The following is an 18,456-nucleotide window of genomic DNA, read 5'->3' as shown; positions in this document are numbered from 1 at the left end:
ACTTCTTCAGGAGGCAAGGGTTCAAGAGACTCCAATGTTGATTCGGCTCGCCAAACTTGTCTTTGAAAACAATGACTTATTTCCGGAATTATAACATCACGAGAAATATACTCTGGAGCATTACTCCTCATCTCTCGCACTATACTTGCGTTTTAATTAATTTATTGATGATAATTTTGCTATCTAGTGTGGGCCTGAAGATACCCTTGTAGAATTTCTAGACGCCCTTAACAACAAAATCGGTCGCATTAAGCTAACTTTTTGTATTAGTGATAGCAGCGATTTTTTTTGGGGGGGGGGGTGGGGGTTTATTGATGCTTTTTCGATTGTACTGCAATTTTCCACCTTTGGAAAGCCCCTTAACAAATATCTGTATACACCCTTCGACTGACGTTTCACCCTTCCAGCAATAAGAAAGCGTTTCTCAAAGGAGTATTTAAATGAGGTATGCTGGAAAAAGCCGGTTCGTCCCAGTACGAGTCCTCTCTGACAATAGGCGGGATAAGTTCTTGAAGAGGCGATGAGTCGAAGGGGTATCCATGTAGCTTTCTGCTTCCGCTGTTTTATTTGTAACATGGTGGAAAGAAGCGAATTTTTCAGAAGCCTAAGAATATATCTAGTCTAGGACCGTTGTCTTCAAAACTTCCTCCAACTGAACTGAGTTACGCACATATCAAGAATGTAATCTACCAGACTATGCCAGATTAGCTAGATTGTACCGTCTATTACATGAAAACTGTAACATTACAGCTAACCTTTGTTAGTAAGCTCTAATGTGGGCCACGGTTTTAGTTAATCCCAAAACTTTGCCACGCCTTGTGTAAATATTTCACAGCCTTGCCCTGTTCCGTTTTGTAAATCCGGCCAAACCTTTGTGGTTTGTGTTCCTCGAAATAGCCACTCTACAACGTTTGCGTTTTCACTGGCAGTGTTTGATTTCAGCTTACAGTGTTTGATTTCAGTTGTTTGTTTTTCCTGGCTTTTTCATATTAGGAAGGATGAGACCGGGCGCTGAGGGAGCTTAAATCACAGGCGGCCCAGACATTGAATACGATTAATACGTGACATTATGCTGTTGGCGATTGCGTTACAGTTTTAGCCGTTTATAAGACAATGTATGAGAATGCTAAAATTGTAACGCAATCGCCAACAGCATAATGTCACGTATTAATCGTATTCAACGTCCGAAAGAAAGGTTTACGTTATGTGACATCTCGAATGAGCATATTTTGCAGTATGAAGTCCAATAAGTAGTTTGATGCCCTCAAGGTAATGTAGCCACTCGCCGACAAAATATGGAATTAATTTTCAACATTGTTGGCTCATTTACAAGGAGTTTCCATTTGTTTTGACTGAGAAGTCTATAAGACTTCCGAGGGTAGAGTTGACGTCGAAAATGGCCGGCATGTCGACGTCTACACCGCCCTCCCCCCCACGCACACACGACATCACAACACTAACTTTTGATTGGTCAAATGAAAAAAAAAAATAATAAAAGGAGTCAAAGATTAGACGACACTAGCATTTAATCGGCTCTTCTGTTTCCGAACCAGATAGTCTGAGGAGTCACAGCTGAATGTCGAATTCGCGAAGCGTTCTCGCTAAGACATGACAACAAAAAGACAATTTACTTGGCAAGAGCTTGCCTCCTTGAACAAAGAACACAATGCACACCTCGCTGTGCGAGGAAAGGTAAGAAATCCAGGCAACTGGAGCGTTGAGTTAGCACAGATTCTCAATAACGATCACGTGCTCTTGGTAACGCAGAATTAATCGTTCGCGTCACTTTATTTGCTAGTATTTTCGCCAAAATTCAAACACGCTTTTCGACACCCACGTGGAGATCGAAAATTCGAGTCAGCAGTCGGTGATAAGAACTTTACATGTAAATTCGGTATTCGAATTGCTTGAGGTCACCATTCAAGTTACAGAATATTATAATACAGTGGAAAGCGCCAAGGGAAACAGAATAGGTTTGAAAAGTCGGGTAGTCCGATATATCAGAGGTAGAATTGCAGTGTTAGACTTAGCGGAGGACGTGAAATGACTTTTGGTTCGAGTTCGAACGAGGGATTCGAAAAATCCATTGTTCAAGTAAACGGCCGAGACTCTGCTGTATCCAACCTTTATGCTTGGTTGCTCTCGTCTTGGGTTCGCGATATTGATGTTTATGCATATGGTAGTCACGCAGCATAGATATAACTCATGTTAGATGTATTACTTGATTTTTGTTTGGTATTTCTGAGTTAGTTATTCTTCGAGAATTCGAATTCTAAGAGAGGCTAAGGAAAATACTGGGGAAACTAAGGCCGTATAAGACAGTGAAATTCGCTCTTGATTGTTTTTATCAGATTGACCCTGGCGTACAACGCAATAAGTTCATTTTACGATTCCCTTAACAGAAAAAAACTTTAGTAACCCCTATGTATGATCGTGTTCTGCAAAACTGTTGGCCTGTTCACCGCTTTTATCATTTTTATGCCTTGCGTGCAACGATCATTGACAGGCTTAACTGTTCTTAGCTGTCCTTATCAGTTCACCTTTGAACATGCGATGAAGAAGACTTATGTTTTGTTATGCTATGCTCAGTCCAATACGAGATTATCAGTGGACCGGGCAATGAAGCATTGTGCTTGTTTTGTTATCTTACTTATTATGCCCTGTGTTATAATAGGATAACAGGACTGACGAGGAAAAAAAAAACATTCCGATTTGTTGATTTAAATTACTCACCCTCCGGTGACCCTACAATCTTGGTCGAAATAAATAAGAAGTAAAACCACCCCTCCCCTCGAATCAATGATGAACTGTCTGTTAAAGCGAAACCCGCCATTTTTTCCCATTATTGAAATGTCAGGGGTGGTCTTATATAATTAATTTTTTATTTAAATTGATCAAGATTGTGGTTAACTTACGGCCATCTTTTTTTTTTTTTTTTAATTTTATTTATTTGTTTATTTTGATTATTGTTTAGTGTCATTCAGAAAGATTTGTAAAATTTTAGTTATTAATTACTGTTGTGATGCGCTTTTGAATATTTTATAGAAAAGGCGCAATACAAATAATAAATGTTATTGTTGTTATTGTTATTCTCAACTGTACAAACACGGTACATTTTTCAGCTGGTTGAGCTGGGCTGTTGAATCTTTCTTCAATTCTTCAATCAATCAACAACAACACTTAAATTCAACACGTTGCACCTAAGAGCAAAAAGTAAACTCGATCAAAATACGAACGGGTCTTCAAAAGTCAAAACACTAAATAGATAAATCATAGTTAATAGAAGGGAATGGTTATGAAGCCCCGCAAACATCAAAGGAGCAAACAAAGATGCCAAGAGTTATGTTGGAAGGTCCACGACCGTGCGCAGTCTTTTGTCTTGCGCTCATACACTATGCATGATTACGTAACCAACACGTTTCTCTTTTGGTTAGTTCCACAGTACGGAGTAAACAACTATTGTGTTTTGTGCACGGTCAAGGCCAAAAAAGCGAGCAAAACATACAACAAAGAACTTTGTCGGGTTTCATAACCATTCCCCTATATGAACTATGGATAAATAATAAAATAAATTACATTATCACAAACCAATAGAGTTCAATATAATCTATAATACCTTTGTAGGTTTATGACGTCAGTAAGTTTCTCGCTGTTCATCCCGGTGGTAAAGATGTCTTACGTATGGCGGCAGGGAGGGATGTGACACTTGTGTTTCAGTCTTATCACGCTTTCAGCGACCATGCACCCAAGTAAGCTATTGAGTGATGCATGAGACCACCAATGTTATTGCTCCCCAAAATAAAATAAAAGGAAGTCCTGGCGACTCGCGCCTTCGATTCGTCGTTTGATATTTTTCTCTTTGTTGCGTACCTCATGAAAAATTCACGCTACGCTCCTGAAAATTTAGTTATTTAACTTCGCCTAGCTAAAATACTAACTTATATACAACAAAATGCATCAGGCAGGGAGACCACTACAGCGTGGCCAATTACAGTGGATCCCAGGGTACTGATAAGAATTAAACTTAAGCTACTCTTATATAAACAAGAAAAATCAAAAGGAAACAAAATAGCACGACGGCGGGCACAGAAGAGTCCTCGCTATGTTGCACCTGGAACAGATTGTTCTCCAGGTTCTTATGTCGTCAACGTCGTACAGATCTAGAGCCCTATTGTAATATTGAAGTAGTAAAATGAAAAAGGTTTGGCGTAACTAGCTAATACAATAGATCAGACACCAAGTTTACGTAGTTCCTGTACGGCTTTCTCCAGGCCTTCACGGTCAATTGACTTCGGTGACGTATCCGAGATCGCCTCGGAAGCCCTCGGACCAGGTCCCCGTTTCTCGAAAGCCCCGGAAACTTTTCGGACCCGTAAAGCCATTTTTAGTTCATCTGTATCTTAAAACGGAGAGGTGTATACGCCTGAAATTTCTTGTATCAAGGGAGCCTCTCTTCATATTAAGAATATGTTAATGAAACAGCTCTGTAATCGTTAGGTTCCAGATTTTGCTATGGCTTTACGAGTTTCCGGGGCTTTCGAGAAACGGGCCCCAGGGACCTGTTTCTCGAAAGCCCCGGAAACTATTCGGGCCCGAAAAACCATTTTTAGTTAATTGGTATTTAAAGACAGAGAGGTGTGAACGGCTAAAACGTATTGTACGGAATGGAACCTCTGTTTATATTAAGAATATGTGAATGAAGCAGCTCTGTAATCATAAGGTTTGAGATTTTGCTACGGCCTTCCGGGTGCGAAAACTTTTCGGGACGTTCGAGTAACGGGCCCTAGGTCACGTTAGTCGAAGACGGACCGAGTGAGGCGAAATATGGGTGAAAATCGCCAAACCCTTGTTACTTGACAAAGGTTTAGATTAGTTTTATACCACTTTCTGATGGCTTCGTTCAAAGCACTAAATCTATGCCTGATAAAAACGTTTGTCAAGATGCAAGACTTGTGAAACATTCGAAAGTGGTCACTTTTTAATTCTTTAATTTTGCTGCAATATTTCGGATAGGCAAAACAAACCTTCTTACAGGTTATCAGAAGAGTTACCCTATGTTCTTGCAAAATTAAGTCCTGTCTAATCTACTTTCCAGTTGTTACCAGCATTCAAAAAGGTAGTGTGTTGGAGTGGATAATTAACTTATATCAATTCTTTCAACAGAATATTAGAAAAGTATTGCGTCGGTGATCTGGTAACCAGTAATGTCCCTACTTTTCCAGAACCTGGGTAAGGTTAATCATGCTTGCATCATTAATTACTATCATAATTATTTATTCCTTTGCATAGAGCGGTTTTCGCTTGAGTGTCGAAAGTAATCGGTTTTGCATCAACTGCGCCACACGATTGGCTTAAAAAAACCCTCGCGCCACTTTTTTTTTTTATCCAATCAGAGGTAAAACCAAACCAATTGTGACGCCTCGCTTGCACTCGTTTTCCCGCGCTTTGCGTCAGCGACATATAATTACTTCGAGTTTTGATTGGTTCACTGAATTGCCCGTGTCCTCCGTGACTGGCTAGAGTTATTTCCTTACAAAATTCAACCGCTGTACTTGATCATGATATATTAGGAAATAAGGCATTCGCATATTTCAAAATTTAATAATTTATTTTGTTAACGTCGAGGTAATTGAAGCGTTCTCTTTGTTGTTTGTTTTGGTAGGGCTTTCTATAACACAGTAAGAAAAAGGGTACGGCAACATTTCAAGGACACGAAGCAGGTAAATGTCCTGTTCTGCCTTTCTTTTCTTGGCTCTTAAGGCCAAAACATTTCATTCCTTGGTGTTGTTGCTTCGGAAAATTGTCTTTCAAATTTATTCATCATCACATGCATATAAACAGCTCAGTGTAAAGGCACAAACGTTAGGAAACATTTTTCAAAGAACATCCTATGATGTTAAATTAGCAAGTAAAGTGGTAACTTTGTCTTCAACGAAGGGTGAAGAAATAATAAGTTTCAATCAAATGTAGTCAGCTCCGTTATCATGTTTAACAAAAACCTGAACAAATGTCAAAAAGACGTTTTTAAAAAACCGTTAAAGGAAATAAACCTAGTGGGCCCAGGAGCCTTCGTGCCGATCCTGTGAGTACTTGAGTACCTTACTGTAGCAGGGGAGGATTTAGGAGGGGGGAGGGAGGGTGGTGGATTGGATGGCTAGTCATCCCCTCCTCTTTTGGAAAAGCAAAAATATGAGAAAAAAAAAAAAGATTGAGCATATAAACGGTTGGAATAAAGGCAAACAGTCTGGACAGGAACCTCATTGTCATTTCTACTTTGTGACATTACCATTACTTCTCAAATTGCAATATTTTGGGGGAATGCCCTATTGATTCTGCAATCGCAGGGTGCCAGCCACCCCCCCCCCCCCCTTGAAAACTCCGCTCCCATGTAGTTTCTACTTTAAATCTTCAAATTATATTAACAGGATCCGAAGAGCTCAGGATGGATGTGGTTAAGGCACTTAATTATTCCATCCTTGGTTGTGTTGATGTGGTTTGCACAGGTTGGTTGAACTGTTGTCTGAAAAGTGCTTGGTAACCTGATTCTCAGTCGATCCAGGCCGCTCGCAGCCACGCAAAAGACGAAGAACAGGAAGGGAAAGAGTGCGTGGCCGTGAGTGACCTGGACCGTCTGAGAATCAAGAGCTTGGTGGAATGCCAGAAAAGAACAATGTTGAATCGGTTTTAGAGCTATCTTTGTAGCTTCTTGTTTATAATTCTTTATTTGGCTATTGAACGTATATACTTTTCTATTGGTTAAATTGCTTTTGCTGAATTTGTTTTTTCAGGTGTTCTTTGCGTCCTACAGTCTCTTCCTATCTTGCATCGCGGCAGCTCTATTGGGCTGGTTCTCTGCGTTGTCATGTATGATAAACATTCACGATGCAAGGTACCTACATAAATTTAAACAAACTAATTATCTAATTACTCTTAATGCTTGTCCAATATGCCTTCATTTGATAAGGTATTAACATAAGTCTTCTTTTAGAAGGAGACACCTTCACTTGCTGTAATGCTTGAGGCAAACGAGTCAATGCTAATTTCGCGACGATCGTGACCTGATGAAAAGCAGTTTAAAAACATGGTGGCATCCGCACATCCCATGTTTCCATATTAGCGTGCGTGAAGGGTAATTTATATAAAAAGGAGAAATGCCTACTAATAAATACATAATACATTACTGGCAAAAATATTTGGACGTTTTTATTTTCAGATCGGGACATTTTTTATCTCATTTCGGACAGACATTACCGGGACACTTTGCTAAAACATAGTTAAATTAAATTAACGCCTACCAAACACGAATAAGACTGAAAATGTAATTTATCTGCATTAGGTTTTTTTTTTCTTTATAAACAAAATTTTCTTTCTACAATCGAACCTCTGGTTGCGAAGCGACCAGTTTTCCAAAATACTAAACGTTTGCCAGTCAAATCACTATATTTGGAACCTCTTTTACGACCACCTCTTGTAAGCGACCGCGACCACTTTAATTTTAAAGCTAAAAGTTTGAAATTTTCTCTTGTTCGTAACCTCCCGTAAGCGACCACTTGACGGATAATATAGCGTAAATTGGATAATAAGTAATGCTAATAGGACTGCGTGGACTAGTCCAATTCGGTCTGTAATCATACGAGTGATAACAAAATCGGACGACCGCGCAGCGGGAGTCCGATTTGTTTATTACGAGTATGATTACAGACCAGATTGGACGACACGAAGTCTTATTGCCAATATATTAATCATAAGGGAAAAGAAGAATAGCCAAGTTATGATAGAAAGGTAAAATTTGCATTAAAGGACTGTCATTAGATTGTCATTGCTCAAGGGGAAAAATTCTCCATTTTGAAGAAAGCCCCAATTTAGGAGTCTGCACACTACTTCTATGGTGATTGAAACCAAGATTGTGATTGATTGATTTACACTACAACTTCAAATGTGATTGGTTGATTTAAACTACAACTTTGAATGTGATTGGCTTATTGAACTGTCCGATAACAAACTGTCCGATAACAGCTTGGCAAGTGAATTAGCGGGAAATAGGAGTTTTTTTTAAACTAATCACAATTAAGGAAATTGTAATATTTATGATTAGGTGTGGTAACGTTATCGCATTTCTAGATAGTAAAAGAGACGGAAATTTCTCAATGGAAAGTACCGGATTTTTTCTCGAAATTGACTTATCACATGATCAGATGAATAAAACATTTTAAACGTGGGGAAATTCTTTGCAATTACCATATGCTAATGTGGCACAATGTTGACCCAATATGGTCTAAGCTCTCGTAAGCGACCATCGCCAGTAAGCGACCCCCTAGGCTTGACATTTTGACATTTTGGGTGGCCGCTTACGGGAGGTTCGACTATAGTGTTAAAAAGATCGGGCACAGCGTAATCCGAGTTCTAACTCATTCATGTTTAATACATGTGATGGCATCGCCCAAGAAATTACGAACTCAAGAACAAATTAAAGTCCGAAATAATTACATCTCAGTATAAAACGTTTAACTTGAGTACGATTAAAATTTCGGACGTTTAAAAATTTCGGACGATTTTATTTTCGGACACTTTTTTGTCCGAAATTAAAATCGTCCGAAATTTTTCGCAAGTGATGATATGTAATCGATTTCAATCTTGGCACCTATGAGGCTACTAGCCATGTAAAATAACTATTCGTACATGTAAGGATAGAAACTGGGAATAGTTTATTGTGTGTGTTTTTTGTTCATCACATTGTTTGTTTCATGGATTTTCTTTCAGTCATTTTGCTGTGACAAGTAATCCCATTGTATGGAGAGTGGTTGGCCATATTCACGACTACCTCAACGGATGTTCCTATCATGTTTGGATTCATCAGGTCAGAGTTTCAAGTTTACATGAATTAAACATACCCAAAAACAGGGGAGTTAGGAGCCTTAAACGAGAAAAAAAGTAAAAGCTCAGAAAAATCTCAAAGCCTGCCTCTCGTGAAATAATTCCGAACCAAGTCAAACTTAAGTCAACTAACTGAAAAAAAGGCTTGTATGCAACACAAATTGACTCCGAACTAAAACTATGAAGTTTATTTGTTTTTTGAATGATCCACTGGTTAATGAGACACAGCAGGTATCTATTCTCACTCCAATGCTGTCGAGAGTACGAATAGAATAACCATGAGAGATTGAACGAGAGAAAATCTCCCTGGTATTGCCATGCCGGTGCTTCGGAAATTTGAATTAACCAATCAGCAGGCGGGAGTAACTGTAATGTCCTGATGTCACGTGTATGTTAACATGAAAGGCATTAAATCGGCCGTGGGCCACTATTAATATTTATGTTGTTCTTTTTTGCTTATTTTGCATCTCACTGTTTGATATATTTCCAGCATATTTTTGGTCATCACCCGTACACCAACATTGATGGCTTTGATCCTGATATCAGTACGGCCAATCATGTGAGTTCTTGAACAATAAAAAGGCTTTAAATACACGCATATGAACTAATGTTTCATTTTCGCTGCATTTGATTTTTAAACTGAGTTTCACAAGTTACAAGTTAGCTAGTCTGAACAGGTTCATGCTAGATAGATCTTTAGTCCTTTTCTAACCCTTATTAGTAGAATTCTACTGGTATACTAATGCAAATGCTGCAATCTGATTGGCTGACCTACTAATATACTATCGGCTATTAAAGTGCAGTGGCCGCGGTCGTCTACGAAATGGCGACGTTGTCTTTCGTTTTCCCGAAGTTTTGGAGGAAAGGTCAGATCCAAATGGATAATTAAATTCCTAAGAAGATTAAAGGAAGGACATAAACGGTTTTTTGACTTTAAAAACTTGAAATTATTGAAAAAAAGAAACGGGTGCGCGCGCGTAGATAACTGCGAATTTCCCATGACAATTCAGTCCGTTTGATTTTGTTAAAGCATTTTAAAGCTTAATAATGCGAAGAAAAAATAATTGGAAACCGTTATCTGCGTTAATTTGAGTTAAAATTCTACTAAAGCATTTAGATTATTCGCTCTCAATTTCTATGGGGTGATAATCGAATTGTTAAGTGGATAGTGAGTATAGCCCGGCAGTGTTCGCTTGTTAATAAACTGGAGGACGCTTCTTTGCGTTTTCGAAGTGTATGAAAGCAATTAGGTTATTTACTCTCGATTTCTACGCGTAAAAGTCGACTCGGGCTGCGCCCTTGTCAACTATCGCGCGATAGAAATCTCGAGCTCATAATCTAACTGTTTAATATTTGCTGTTTCTCGTCAGAAGCCAGACATACGACGTATCAAGTGGAAGCAAAAATGGCTGCCTCGGTATTTTCGTCAGCATGTCTATATGCCTCTGTTGTATTGCATGGTACGTTTTGATCCGTATCAATTCACCCTGTGGGACTCCCATGTGAAAACGTGGGGGATGCTTGTCGGGAAGGTCGAGTTTAACCCCCATAAGAGACCAACCTAGGCATGGCTCGAGCTTTATTTAACCCCTAAAAGATACCACTTTAAAACGGACAGGGAGCGATCTTTATTATTTCTTTGACGGCTTAAAATATAGTAGCTTTTCGTCCTGAAGCGAGTAAGTGAGACCAAATTCCGTGATTTTCGTACCTAAACAAAACGACGAGCATCCCTGATCAGCTCCCTCCCCTCCCTCCCCCCCAACCCCCCCCCCCCGGGAGTAAGGCAATTCGAGTTGAACTGTTCATAACAAAGGATTTTGTTGTTTCAAAGTCAGGAGTATGGAGGTTTTTCGCTGTGCTTCGGCAATTAATGTAACTGCTCCCAATTCAGAAATCCAGTGCAATTCCGAATTAAGGTAACGGTAAAGGGGACTTGGCAATTGCGAAAATGAACCAATATTTCCAGAAACGTTATCAGTGTAAACTTCTTTTATTTGCCAGACATTATGTTGTTTTCGAGCAGTTGAACCTGTTCTCTACTATACTTAATAGATGGAATGGTTATGGAACCTGGCAAAGTTCTTTGTTGTTGTTTTTGTTGGCTATTTTGGAGGTTGACCTTGCACAAAACCTGGCAAAATACTAATACAAAAGGTGGTTATATAATTCATGCCTAGTCTATGGACATGAAGCAAAAAATGTGTAGATATAAGGACGGGCTTCTTAATGTCTCTACTAACAAGACTGCAAGTCGTAAAAAACGATTGCAACTGTTCATGTCTCACGATCGATGTGGTCGCCATCTACATCACAAGTGACAACATCGTAAGACTGCAAGTGACGTAAATTGAAAATACTCAGTGATCATAAAACTATTATTACTTAACTGACTTGGTTTCATGTTAAGTTTGGGAAAGAGATTCCACGTTGCCGTGCGCCGGAGTCTGTTCAGTGTGACGTCAAAATGTGGCAAGAACAAAAACGTGGCACACGAGTCTTTAATTAGGCGAGTGTGTCAGTGATGTTCTTACCACATTTTGACGTCTTCTTTGATCTATTACTGAACAGACGCACGACAACATGGAATCTCTCGGCTTTATCAAATAAAGAAAAAACAAAACGAAATGTTAATGACGTCATCTATGCGTCTATCCTCCAGTTGATCATGAGTAGGAACTAAATCAAAATGCGAGAATAATTTGACTTATTGTATGCATGTTAATAAAAATGATGTGCATATACTTTACTGACGTTCTTTTCTTGCTGCTTGCAGCTGGGTTTGAAAACACACATACAGGATTTCTTTGTATTTATAATTAACAAGAGGAACAGTAAGTTCAATGCACTTTATTAAGCAATTTTAACGCCATAATGTTCAGAATCCATTCAAGCTGTTGTTATAACCCAAGTTCTTATATATACGTCGATTCCGAAATAACACGAAGACTTGTAGAGGTTTGAAGATTTCCAAAGACAGCTCTAGGAATTTTGAGGATTTCTGAGGGTAACAGGTGCCCTTAGAATATTGTCGATAGTTTCGCAAAGGCTACAGCAGGTTAACCAAGGCCTTGGGAAAGATTCTTGATATTTTTCTGATTCTTCAGTTTCCCAAAATCTGACAAGTCGTGCAACGTAGCGTTTTTAACTCTATATAAAACAGTGCCTTATTAGGATCAATTACTGCTAACGCGCATAATCAAACAAGCGTCTAATAATAATAATGATAATTGCAATGAGAATGAGAATGAGAATGAGAATGACAATGATAATGATAACAATGACATACACGAACACAAACGTCGTAGCCTCTATACACAGATGTGGGTGATAAAGGAGGGGGGAGCGATCTAGATTACGTTTAAATAAAACTTAAAATGTCCTTTCACAATTCACAGAAAATAAAATAGTCATTTTACCTATCATGAAAAGAGAGACATTTTTATTCGAACTTGCAAAATTAATGAGATTTTGACAGCTGATGTCCAAAGAACAGTCTTCTAATTTCCATCAGAGACAAAAGGAAAACAACGTTCCACCAAACTGCAGAAGGAATCTATCACGGTTAAGCAGTTTTTATTACCTATTGACAGTGTCGAAAACAAAAGTAGACAGTTTCAAAATAACGGTTCACGACGAGAGCCCAATCTCAGTAGATATTGCACCCAGCCGCTTAGATTATTGACCCTTAAATGATATCGTGCCATGATTTATTTCCCAGGCACCAGTACTTTCAACACTTTGCCCACGTCTCATTTGGTTATTTTCCTTACCGGCAAACTTTGCTTCTTAATTCACAAAGTGGTTCTTCCGTGGATGCTGCTCTCATTCAGGGAAATGGTAAGATCCAGTAGTTATCTATTGTGAGGTCAGCCATAGGACTATGTCATGTGATTGGTCAGATCAAACTCTGTTAGTCAGTAAAAAAAGTATCTGAGTCATTTTTGTGGTTAACCAGAAACACAGAATACTAGGAACCATTCAAAGGCTCTCTTCACTTGGGCTCACTTGGCCATTTTCAGCCACAAAGCTTTATTACGTATTGCGAGCCTATCATACTACGTGTTTTTTAATCAATACCTTTTCATAACTGGCAGCCAAGTTAAAATTATCTTCATGCTTTATAAATAGCCACACTAACCTCTTCTTGGAGCAAAAATTATTTTAAATTATCAACTTAAAAACGAGGTTAGTAAGGCTAAGTTAAATATGTACTAAAGAATTTTTAATTTGCGGCCATTTATGAAAAGTGTCTATTCGCCATTTCCATATGCCGCATGATAGACCTTGTTTGCCCCCCAGAATTTTGCATAAGTAGTCTTCAGTTTCTCTTGGGACGACAGTAATATCCATCTTTGTCATCGTCAACATCATCATCATCGTCATCGTCATTATTAATATTATGTAAATTAAGCATCCCAGCAAGTGATGCTGGCGGTCTTTATTATTATTATTATTATTATTATTATTATTATTATTGTTATTATTATTATTATTTAAAACATAAACAAGCGAATATCAAGGTTAAAAGCCGACGTTTCGGTGTCATCGTGACACTATTCTCAAGGCAAAGTGAATAAATCAATGCAAACATTAATACATTAATGCAACGAGATTGATCTTCGCATTAATTTATTCACTTTACCTTGAGAATGGTGTCACGATGACGCCGAAAAGTTGGCTCTTAACGTTAATATTCGATTATCATTATTATTGTTAATATATATTTTATTAATATTATTGATTATTATCAGATTGTTCTCGTAATTTTTGCGGAGGTGGCGGCAGGTTATTGGCTGGCTCTAATATTTCAGGCCTCCCACGTTGTAAGCGAGGTTGGTGAACAACTTACAGTACTAGAATACTGAAGCAGCAGCAGCAACAATTCTTTTATGCTTAAATCCAAACTAAAAAAAGCTACTGCAGGCTTCGTTGACGCAAATCAATGTTATCGTATAGCTTTAGATGTGTCTCTAGTCAAAAAGATGTAGTGCCGTATTATTTAACAGATACCAGTCTATAAACCCTATAACCTGTTAAAGGTTATAAAATCGACCACAACAACAGTGTTTATTTTTTATTTTTGAACCTTTAGGGATTTTATGTTTAAGGAATTTTGTCAGCTTACGACAGATGTTTTCTTACAAATGATTGTATGAAAGATCATTTATTTGAACTGCAGAGAAAAATATGAAGATATGATTGATCATCCCAGTTATACACACAACTTAAGCAGTTCTGAAATTAAAGCCTGAAAAGATTCAGGCTTCAACGGGATTCGAACCCACGACCTCTGCGATACCAGTGCAGAGTGCAGAGCTATCAAGCCAACTGGGAGCTGGTCACGCTGCGAGCTCGTAATATACTCGTAGATGGTAGATAGTAGATAACATGCTAAGTTACCGTCTCCTTAAATTTGACGAAAATTATTCAACTTTGTTCAAGATGGATATGGTTTATCTCAAGGTGGCTCAAAACAGTTTCCAACACTTTGCTTATGATGGGTCGTTATAACCACTCTTTATCACTTGATGCTACAATCATGGTATCAAAAAAGCTGCCCAATCATTGGTGAACATGTTGCTATCATTTTCGTGACGCTATGATTGCCATAGCAACATTATGACCTCCTAAAGACACCCTTCATTACAGCTTTAGGGGCTTATAATTCAAAAATGGCACGGTGAATTTTTTTTATATTATCAACTTTTAATAAGCATGATAAGACGCAACTTTTGGCAAAGTTTAAAAAAATTATGTAGTTAGGGTTCAGAGCCACCTTAAATTTTCGAAAAATTAAGGTGGCTCTGAGGTGGCTTTAAGAAACTGTTTTGAGCCTCCTTAATCTTGTTATGACTGTGCCAGACGTCTTCTTTGTTTGCCATACAGGTCGACTGGCCACAACCAGATGCAGATGGAAAGGTCAATCGTGACTGGTAAATGTTCTTTAATAACACCTAATTACCAAACAGATTTCTTCTGACCATCAACTTCAAAAACTCCCTTCTGACTACGAGGTAAAACATGCCAGAGATAACCTTATTGTCTTTTTGTTATAGGGCAGAGCTACAGATTGAGTCGACCCTAGATTACGCCACGGATAGTTGGTTTTGTAACGTTTTCACAGGTAAGTGAAGACAACATCAACGCAAGATGGTAAACGATGGTTTTGTAATGGCTCATCAAAAAACATTGACCACTTAACTTGTTCGATCTTTTCCAGGAGCTCTTAACCATCAAACGGCCCACCACCTGTTCCCTAGTGTAGCTCAGATTTACTATCCACAGATAACTCCTATCGTAGTCCAAGCATGCAAGGAGTTTGGTGTGAGATATAATTACAAGGATACAATGTTTGAGGCGCTTGGTGCTCATATCTCACATCTTAAGACGCTGGGACAAGAGAAAGATAAACCTGTTGTCACCAGACCTGAGGTGTGGAAGGGTTGACACATCGTTTTTAATTAAGGATGTTGCCAAGCAACGTGACGAAATTTGGGGTGCCATGTTGACGTGACATCGTTTTACCAATGTCAGGCAGCTTCAGGCGAACTTGTTTGTTGACGTTATTTTTTACATTTTGCCTCATTAGCATAAGACTTTGCACTGAGGAGGCATCACGAATTGACTTTACAGTTAAAGTGCTTGTACAGCTTGCTACATGGTGAAGTTTTAGCACGTTGTTTGCCCTATTGAAGGGGATATTTCAAAAACTGCAAAATTACTGGATGAACCCGTGCAGTCTTTGTGAAATTTTAAAACTAAATTTTTTAAACTTTAGTGGCACAAAAAGTATTTCAGTAACAGATCGTTCTCAAATTTCTTGAGACAGCTAACCATGCTGTGCCCTTTCAATATTCAGAACTGGTATTTTAGTAGCTCGATAGGAAAGTGAATAGCTTTATGCCAATGAGGCAAATGTTATAAACAAAGATTACTCCTGTTACTGTAGATTGTGACAGAATCAGTCTTTTCGTTTGTTGTATTATTGTAAGGTCGCCGAACAACAATACAAACTTTTCAATCTTTTTTTGTAATTTGCTGTATAAATAGAATACACTGCACATAAAAAATGCGTTACATGGTATAAATCGCTCGCACTGCTCGAAAAGTTGTTTCACAAAGAAAAACGCGAATCTCAAGGACAACAAAATCAACAGGACAATTTTCCTGTCATTACATGGCTATCACAGCATTTTCAGTGAGGAAGTCACTATTTTAATAAACTTGACTGGGGATTATCTTAATGGGCAATAAAACGGGGAATATTACTGTTAGTCTAAAAGGAATTGTAATTAGAATTAAAAAGGAGCTACTCTTAAGCTAAATTAAGGAGTTCAATTATTATCTTTATTACTGATAAGAATGACACTTTTTTGAAGAGTAATTAATTTGATAATATATTGAAAATATTTATATCAATGAGGGTGCAACAAATAATTCCAAAATAAGATCTAACAGTAAAGGAATATGAATTGCGTATGGATTTGCAGTATGGATTTTTCAAAGCGGGAGACAAAAAAAAAAAAAAAAAAAACTAGTGAGAAAAAGTCGGTGACAAAGCGAGGAGCCGGGGCTCCCGCTTTCTTTGCAACTTTTCTTCGCCGACCTTCCCCCGCTGTGAAATTTCGACTTTTCTTTGTTCCCATTAACTGCCCCTGGGTCTCCGAGGATGGTTTTGTGTTCACTGTTTTGGCCTTGAACGTGCACATACCACAACAAGTGTTTACTCTGCCTGAGCTACTAACCAACAAAAACGGGACGGTTTCGTAAATCACGCATAGTGTATGAGAGCAGCACAAAAGTTTGTGCCCGGTCGTGTACCTCACAATATCAATCTTGGCATCTTTCAGCTCTGTTCCTTTGAAGTTTGCCGGGCTTCATAATCATTCCTGTCTATGGCTTAGTACAGTGTGTCCGCTTAACATGGGGTCAGTTTAATAAAGGTTTCCCTGTGGTAACAATTTTTCCTAATGTACGCCTATTACATCACAACACCTCCAACTTGTGAACTGTAGTGTATTTGTTCCGATCCTCTTCGATTCTCGAAGGAGATGTGTGTTTTTACCTATTCAAAAACAGTGTTTGAGCATAACGGGTTTATCATTTAGTGCAGAGATCTCAACGGCTTTGTTTATGCTAAATAAAAATAAACGTGAAGAAGGAAAGCTGGAGTATCTTAACTTGGTGGCGGTTAGAAAGTACCTGTGTGTACGCATAACACCGGATCCCTAGTTTCTGTCAGATCTGATAAAAAGCAAAATTTCGACGCGTCTTATTCCCAATAACGCTTAAATTTTGGTGGTGTCAAGTTAAAACCTTTATTTTAAGGGGGTACTCCCCTCTTGATTACGATCATGACGACGACGTAAACTACCCACCCAGTGGTTCAACACTTTGCTCTCACCCACACCATCACGACCCTCCCCAGCCCCACTCCAACACGTACTGCCAGCCGTCGTCTGCCATTATTATATGCCACCGTAAACGTTGCCATGACAACATATGAATAGGCAATCACTGGCGATGTAAGCCTGTCATGAAACCGACAATATTGTGTGGTCGTCGCGCCTGTTCGCGTGTGAACTTATCAGTGGTTTAGACAAAGGTTCTCCAATAAGAAAGAACTAACGTTCGCGACAATGCCGAGTGGTATTATAAGTAGTAATAGTTTGGCGATGCTTGATTGAGGTTCACAGTGTTTTTGCAACAAGGAAGGAGAAACCATGAAAAAACGTGTTTGTGCAGTTTCTCTCTATCACGCTGAAACACCTTGAGCCTCAATCAAGGAACCACTGCCTTGCCCATAATAACTTTTGACATTGGCAAATGCGTTTTTTATCCTTTTGTACAAAAACCTTGCTTGCAAAAGCTGTATAATGACGTTCAGCTCAAAAGCGGATACGTAATTTCTTAGTGGCGTGGATTACCATGGTGAATACCAAAACATCAATTCAAGCTTTTTGGACCTCAGATGTGTATTATGCATTTAATGAGGTATACAAAAGATTAAAGAGTATTATTAATATTGCCGAAGAGACATTAATTCGTTATCCGCACGTTAAGATTTTTTTAATAATATAGTTCCAGCTCCATGTGTTTGACATAATCATCTTTTTATTCTATTCTGCTTGTGTGGAGAAGAATTATGAACAATGATCAGCTTCAGATTTACTTTCTTAATAATTCGTTCATTTCTATTCACACTTGCCCTGTTAATTTGTTCAGGTACATTGGTATAACGTAATGAAATAGAAATAACTTTATTAAGAGACTGAGAGTTGCTCAGGGGTCTCACGCATGTACCAGAGTGACAACGTAAAAATATCTTTTTCCCAACGTGGTTGTTCCGATACTGCAGTGGTCTACACACCTGTATAGTCAGCAGGCGTACATGAATTCGAATCCCACAAGTCGCATTTACTTTTCCTTTTTCCCTTCGTATGTATTATGTTAATTTTTTTTTCTTGTCAGCTATCTGCTTATCAAACCACTCTTTCATCTGTTAATATATTATCTAGAAATTATTCATTCATTCCTCCACCTCGATGTCATTTCTATTGCTTTATCTCCCAACTTTTG

General features: G+C 38.5%; 1 protein-coding gene across 1 annotated transcript; it reads left to right on the top strand.

Annotated features, from left to right (window-relative positions):
* The first annotated feature begins 300 nt into the window (after window positions 1-300).
* LOC145466458 (uncharacterized) lies at window positions 301-15,938 on the top strand. The gene is made up of 15 exons (XM_081450179.1): window positions 301-1,692; window positions 3,625-3,749; window positions 5,164-5,229; window positions 5,663-5,720; window positions 6,426-6,503; window positions 6,789-6,889; window positions 8,761-8,857; window positions 9,365-9,433; window positions 10,245-10,334; window positions 11,651-11,708; window positions 12,596-12,714; window positions 13,629-13,709; window positions 14,764-14,810; window positions 14,934-15,001; window positions 15,098-15,938. Exons 1-15 carry the CDS (start codon window positions 1,609-1,611, stop codon window positions 15,322-15,324), a joined length of 1,368 nt encoding a protein of 455 aa, XP_081306305.1. The 5' UTR covers window positions 301-1,608; the 3' UTR covers window positions 15,325-15,938.
* The last annotated feature ends 2,518 nt before the right edge of the window (window positions 15,939-18,456 follow it).

Source organism: Orbicella franksi, chromosome 13, assembly GCF_964199315.1.
Source record: "Orbicella franksi chromosome 13, jaOrbFran1.1, whole genome shotgun sequence".
Taxonomy (NCBI): domain Eukaryota; kingdom Metazoa; phylum Cnidaria; class Anthozoa; order Scleractinia; family Merulinidae; genus Orbicella; species Orbicella franksi.
This window is presented reverse-complemented; position numbering and strand designations above follow the sequence as displayed.

Coding starts and splice junctions, on each gene's coding strand:
- LOC145466458 (XM_081450179.1), top strand. CDS start 1,609: ATGACAACAAAAAGACAATTTACTTGGCAAGAGCTTGCCTCCTTGAAC. Junction 5,721..6,425: donor ATTTCAAGGACACGAAGCAG/GTAAATGTCCTG, acceptor TTATATTAACAG/GATCCGAAGAGCTCAGGATG. Junction 8,858..9,364: donor ATCATGTTTGGATTCATCAG/GTCAGAGTTTCA, acceptor ATATATTTCCAG/CATATTTTTGGTCATCACCC.